We start from the raw sequence: 6,000 nt of genomic DNA on the forward strand, positions 1-6,000 counted from the left end.
CTGTAGTTTGGGGTTAACAGGGACAGGCTGCTGTAGTTTGGGGTTAACAGGGACAGACTGCTGTAGTTTGGGGTTAACAGGGACAGACTGCTGTAGTTTGGGGTTATAACAGTGGACAGACTGCTGTAGTTTGGGGTTAACAGGGACAGACTGCTGTAGTTTGGGGTTATAACAGGGACAGACTGCTGTAGTTTGGGGTTATAACAGGGACAGACTGCTGTAGTTTGGGGTTAACAGGGACAGACTGCTGTAGTTTGGGGTTAACAGGGACAGGCTGCTGTAGTTTGGGGTTAACAGGGACAGACTGCTGTAGTTTGGGGTTAACAGGGACAGACTGCTGTAGTTTGGGGTTAACAGGGACAGACTGCTGTAGTTTGGGGTTAACAGGGACAGACTGCTGTAGTTTGGGGTTAACAGGGACAGACTGCTGTAGTTTGGGGTTAACAGGGACAGACTGCTGTAGTTTGGGGTTATAACAGGGACAGACTGCTGTAGTTTGGGGTTAACAGGGACAGACTGCTGTAGTTTGGGGTTAACAGGGACAGACTGCTGTAGTTTGGGGTTAACAGGGACAGACTGCTGTAGTTTGGGGTTATAACAGGGACAGACTGCTGTAGTTTGGGGTTAACAGGGACAGACTGCTGTAGTTTGGGGTTATAACAGTGGATAGACTGCTGTAGTTTGGGGTTATAACAGTGGATAGATTGCCGTTTGTTGCTAACAGCAACAGTGAAACATAACACCGATTTTTGCCAGAACTGGTTCTGTTTTCTGGTGAGTGTTTTGGGGGTTCGTTCCTCCTTGCTCCTTGTCAATCATTGGCTCATTGATGAAATTAGCATTATGACAATATCTTTAATTAAATAATTCAAAAACCTTTTATTAATTGTTCAAACAGCAGGAGCTCATCACACTGTTGTGTTCAAAGATCCTTTCTTTCTGCTCCTCTCTCCTCCCTCTCTGCTCCTCCCTCCCACTGCTCCTCTGCTCCTCCCTCTGCTCCCCTCTCCTTCCTCTGCTCCCCTCTCCTCCTCTCTCCTCCCTCCCACTGCTCCTCTCTCCTCCCTCTCTGCTCCTCCCTCCCACTGCTCCTCTCTCCTCCCTCTCTGCTCCTCCCTCCCACTGCTCCTCTCTCCTCCCTACCACTGCTCCTCTGCTCCTCCCTCTGCTCCCCTCTCCTCCCTCTGCTCCCCTCTCCTCCTCTCTCCTCCCTCCCACTGCTCCTCTGCTCCTCCTTCTCAACCCTCTGCTCCTCTCTCCTCGCTCCCTCTCTTCCTCTCTCCTCCGCTCCTCTCTCTGCTCATCTCTCCTCTCTCCTCCCCCTATCAGAGTCTCCAGAACATTCCACCAGTATAGATGACATGAAGACAGTAGTCCACATGCTCCAGTCCGCTCTCAACCTGCCAGAACACCAGCTACTGAGACAGATTCAGCTTCTCCGCAGACTGGATACACTGAAGCAGGAGCTGGGACCTCTGGAGGAGGTACTGTAGACAGACAGACAGACAGACAGACAGACAGACAGACAGACAGACAGACAGACAGACAGACAGACAGACAGACAGACAGACAGACAGACAGACAGACAGACAGACTGGATACACTGAAGCAGGAGCTGGGACCTCTGGAGGAGGTACTGTAGACAGACGGACAGACAGACTGGATACACTGAAGCAGGAGCTGGGACCTCTGGAGGAGGTAGACAGACGGACAGACAGACAGACGGACATAGAAACTCGTAGAAACAGACACCATTGTTGTCTATGGGCTTAATAACACGTTAGGTAATGTACGTCTGTGTGTGTGTCTATCTGTGTGTGTGTCTTTCTGTGTGTGTGTGTGTCTTTCTGTGTGTGTGTGTCTGTGTCTTTCTGTGTGTGTGTGTCTTTCTGTGTGTGTGTGTCTTTCTGTGTGTGTGTGTGTCTTTCTGTGTGTGTGTGTGACTTTCTGTGTGTGTGTGTCTTTCTGTCTGTGTGTGTGTGTCTTTCTGTCTGTGTGTGTGTCTGTCTGTGTGTGTGTGTGTGTCTTTCTGTCTGTGTGTGTGTGTGTGTGTGTGTGTGTCTGTGTGTGTCTTTCTATGTGTATGTGTGTCTTTCTGTCTGTGTGTGTCTTTCTGTGTGTGTGTGTCTGTGTGTCTGTGTGTGTGTGTCTGTGTGTGTCTATCTGTCTGTGTGTGTGTGTGTCTTTCTGTCTGTGTGTGTGTCTGTGTGTGTGTCTATCTGTCTGTGTGTGTGTGTATCTGTCTGTGTGTGTGTCTTTCTGTCTGTTTGTGTGTGTCTTTCTGTGTGTGTGTGTATAGGTGCGGGCCCAAGTGGCTGTGAGGGCGGAGTCTCAGTCGATGCGTGTAGAGTGGGCGGTGCTTGCCTTTCTCTCTCTACAGGGAAGCTTTCTGGGATACCTGACTTGGTGAGACACAAACACAGGGATTACAGACAAACACAGGGATTACAGACACACCCAGGGATTACAGACACACACAGGGATTACAGACAAACACAGGGATTACAGACAAACACAGGGATTACAGACAAACACAGGGATTACAGACACACACGGGGATTACAGACAAACACAGGGATTACAGACACACACAGGGATTACAGACACACACAGGGATTACAGACAAACACAGGGATTACAGACAAACACAGGGATTACAGACACACACGGGGATTAGACACACACAGGGATTACAGACAAACACAGGGATTACAGACACACACAGGGATTACAGACAAACACAGGGATTACAGACACACACAGGGATTACAGACACACCCAAACATTAACCTGTGCCGTCCCGTCCGTCCCATCCAGGTTTGTGTTTGCCTGGGACGTGATGGAACCAGTCACCTACTTCATCACCTACGCTACCAGCATGGGCTTCCTGGGCTACTACATACTCACTAAACAGGCAAGACAGACAGCCAGACAGACAGCCAGACAGCCAGCCAGACAGCAAGCCAGACAGTCAGACAGACAGCCAGACAGCCAGCCAGCCAGACAGCCAGCCAGACAGCCAGCCAGACAGCCAGCCAGACAGCCAGACAGCCAGCCAGCCAGACAGACAGCCAGACAGCCAGCCAGACAGCCAGCCAGACAGACAGCCAGACAGACAGCCAGACAGACAGCCAGACAGCCAGACAGACAGCCAGCCAGCCAGACAGACAGACAGACAGACAGTGTGTGTGATCTGTTGCGTGTGTCTTCTCCTCTTGTAAAAGTTGAGTCTTAAGAGTGTGTGTTCGTGTCTGTTTTCCTATGTGTTTGTTCTGGTGTGTGTGTGTGTGTGTGTTAACGGTGTGTGTGTGTTAACGGTGTGTGTGTGTTAACGGTGTGTGTGTGTGTGTGTTAACGGTGTGTGTGTGTGTTAACGGTGTGTGTGTGTGTGTGTGTTAACGGTGTGTGTGTTAACGGTGTGTGTGTGTGTGTGTGTGTGTGTTAACGGTGTGTGTGTGTGTTAACGGTGTGTGTGTGTAGGAGTTGCTCTATCCGGATGCTAAGGACCGTCAGTTTCTCCACTTCTTCCACAAGAGAGCAGCAATGGAACACTTTGACACACACAGATACAACGCACTACGAGACCAACTGGCTACGGTGAGGACAAACTACCAGGCTATAGTGAGGACACAGGCACACTGCCAGGCTATAGTGAGGACACAGACACACTACCAGGCTAGGGTGAGGACACAGACACACTACTAGGCTATAGTGAGGACACAGACAGACACACTACCAGGCTATAGTGAGGACACAGACACACTGCCAGGCTATAGTGAGGACACAGACACACTACCAGGCTATAGTGAGGACACATACACACTACCAGGCTATAGTGAGGACACAGACACACACACTACCAGGCTTTAGTGAGGACACATACACACTACCAGGCTATAGTGAGGACACAGACACACTACCAGGCTATAGTGAGGACACAGACAGACACACTACCAGGCTATAGTGAGGACACAGACACACACACTACCAGGCTATAGTGAGGATACACACTACCAGGCTATAGTGAGGACACAGACAGACTACCAGGCTATAGTGAGGACACACACATACACACTACCAGGCTATAGTGAGGACACAGACTCACTACCAGGCTATAGTGAGGACACACACATACACACTACCAGGCTATAGTGAGGACACAGACAGACACACTACCAGGCTATAGTGAGGACACAGACAGACACACTACCAGGCTATAGTGAGGACACAGACAGACACACTACCAGGCTATAGTGAGGACACAGACAGACACACTACCAGGCTAAGGTGAGGACACAGACTCACTACCAGGCTATAGTGACGACACAGATAGACACACTACCAGGCTATAGTGAGGACACAGACACACTACCAGGCTATAGTGAGGACACAGACACACACACTACCAGGCTATAGTGAGGACACACACATACACACTACCAGGCTAGGGTGAGGACACAGACACACTACCAGGCTATAGTGAGGACACAGACACACTACCAGGCTATAGTGAGGACACAGACACACTACCAGGCTATAGTGAGGACACAGACTCACTACCAGGCTATAGTGAGGACACAGACAGACACACTACCAGGCTATAGTGAGAACACAGACTCACTACCAGGCTATAGTGAGGACACAGACACACACACTACCAGGCTATAGTGAGGACACAAACAGACACACTACCAGGCTATAGTGAGGACACAGACACACTGCCAGGCTATAGTGAGGACACAGACACACTACCAGGCTATAGTGAGGACACAGACAGACACACTACCAGGCTATAGTGAGGACACAGACACACTACCAGGCTATAGTGAGGACAGACATTCTTACAGCTCCCTCTGTACCAAGTACTAATGGTGTGTGTGTGTGTGTGTGTGTGTGTGTGTGTGTGTGTGTGTGTGTGTGTGTGTGTGTGTGTGTGTGTGTGTGTGTGTGTGTGTGTGTGTGTGTGTGTGTGTGTGTGTGTGTGTGTGTGTGTGTGTGTGTGTGTGTGTGTGTGTGTGTGTGTGTGTGTGTGTGTGTGTGTGTGTGTAGGTGGAGAGTGATCTGAAACGCCTGAGGAAACCTATTCAACTACAGCTACCAGTGGACCCCATTCAGCCCAGCAACTAAACACTACACACATTCAGCCCAGCAACTAATCACCACACACATTATACACACACTACACACTACAAAAGGTGCAATATTGTAGCACCTTAATTTGTTCCGCGTAACACCAGCTCTACATCTCACGTGGACTCAGAGGGATATGTCATACGCCTGGGTTCAAAGAATATCATTTCAGAGATTTACTATATGAAATAAATTCATCATTTTTATCTGTGCTTGATTGAGCTTGTCTGGATTAATGGACCAATTGAATAGTCCCAAAACCTTAAACCCCACCCATTTGGCACTTCGGGCAGGCTAAAACAAACGCTCAGTGTTTCAAATATTTGTTTTAATGTCTGGTCTCGGGGTCTCTGTCTGTTGGGAACACTGAAACTAACTCTTCTCAAAAAAACCATTGATATTCACTTCCTGCCCAGGTGTGGTCTATGGGATCTGGTTTCTGTGCATCATCTTTGTTTTGAAGTAGAGTATCTGGGTTCTGTGTAGTATCTTTGTTTTGAAGTAGAGTATTTGGGTTCTGTGTAGTATCTTTGTTTTGAAGTAGAGTATTTGGGTTCTGTGTAGTATCTTTGTTTTGAAGTAGAGTATCTGGGTTCTGTGTAGTATCTTTGTTCTGAAGTAGAGTATCTGGGTTCTGTGTAGTATCTTTGTCTCGTGGTTCAGTCAGTGTCTTCAGAAAGCAGTCAAACCCCTTGACCTATTCTACATTTTGTTGTGTTAGAGCCTCAATTCAAAATGGATTCAATATAATTATAATATCTTTCTTTTCTCACCCATCTAATAATGACAAAATGAAAACGTGTTTTTATACCCCTTGAATGAAATACAGAAGTATCTAATTTACGTATTCAACACAGCTGAGTCAATACA

At 48.3% G+C, this 6,000-nt stretch overlaps 1 protein-coding gene across 2 annotated transcripts in view; it reads left to right on the forward strand.

Moving 5' to 3' along the window:
• Positions 1 to 5,342, forward strand: part of LOC135531398 (calcium uniporter regulatory subunit MCUb, mitochondrial-like) — a 35,999-nt gene extending 30,657 nt beyond the window's left edge. For both annotated transcript variants that reach the window (XM_064959438.1, XM_064959437.1), the window contains 5 exons: positions 1,330 to 1,484; positions 2,300 to 2,406; positions 2,818 to 2,914; positions 3,481 to 3,597; positions 5,050 to 5,342. In XM_064959438.1, the coding sequence (XP_064815510.1) occupies positions 1,330 to 1,484; positions 2,300 to 2,406; positions 2,818 to 2,914; positions 3,481 to 3,597; positions 5,050 to 5,127 (554 nt within the window). In that variant the 3' untranslated portion in view covers positions 5,128 to 5,342. The remainder of the gene's footprint in view (positions 1 to 1,329; positions 1,485 to 2,299; positions 2,407 to 2,817; positions 2,915 to 3,480; positions 3,598 to 5,049) is intronic.
• Positions 5,343 to 6,000: the final 658 nt, after the last annotated feature.

The sequence above is a fragment of the Oncorhynchus masou genome, unplaced genomic scaffold (assembly GCF_036934945.1).
Source record: "Oncorhynchus masou masou isolate Uvic2021 unplaced genomic scaffold, UVic_Omas_1.1 unplaced_scaffold_1580, whole genome shotgun sequence".
NCBI lineage: Eukaryota > Metazoa > Chordata > Actinopteri > Salmoniformes > Salmonidae > Oncorhynchus > Oncorhynchus masou.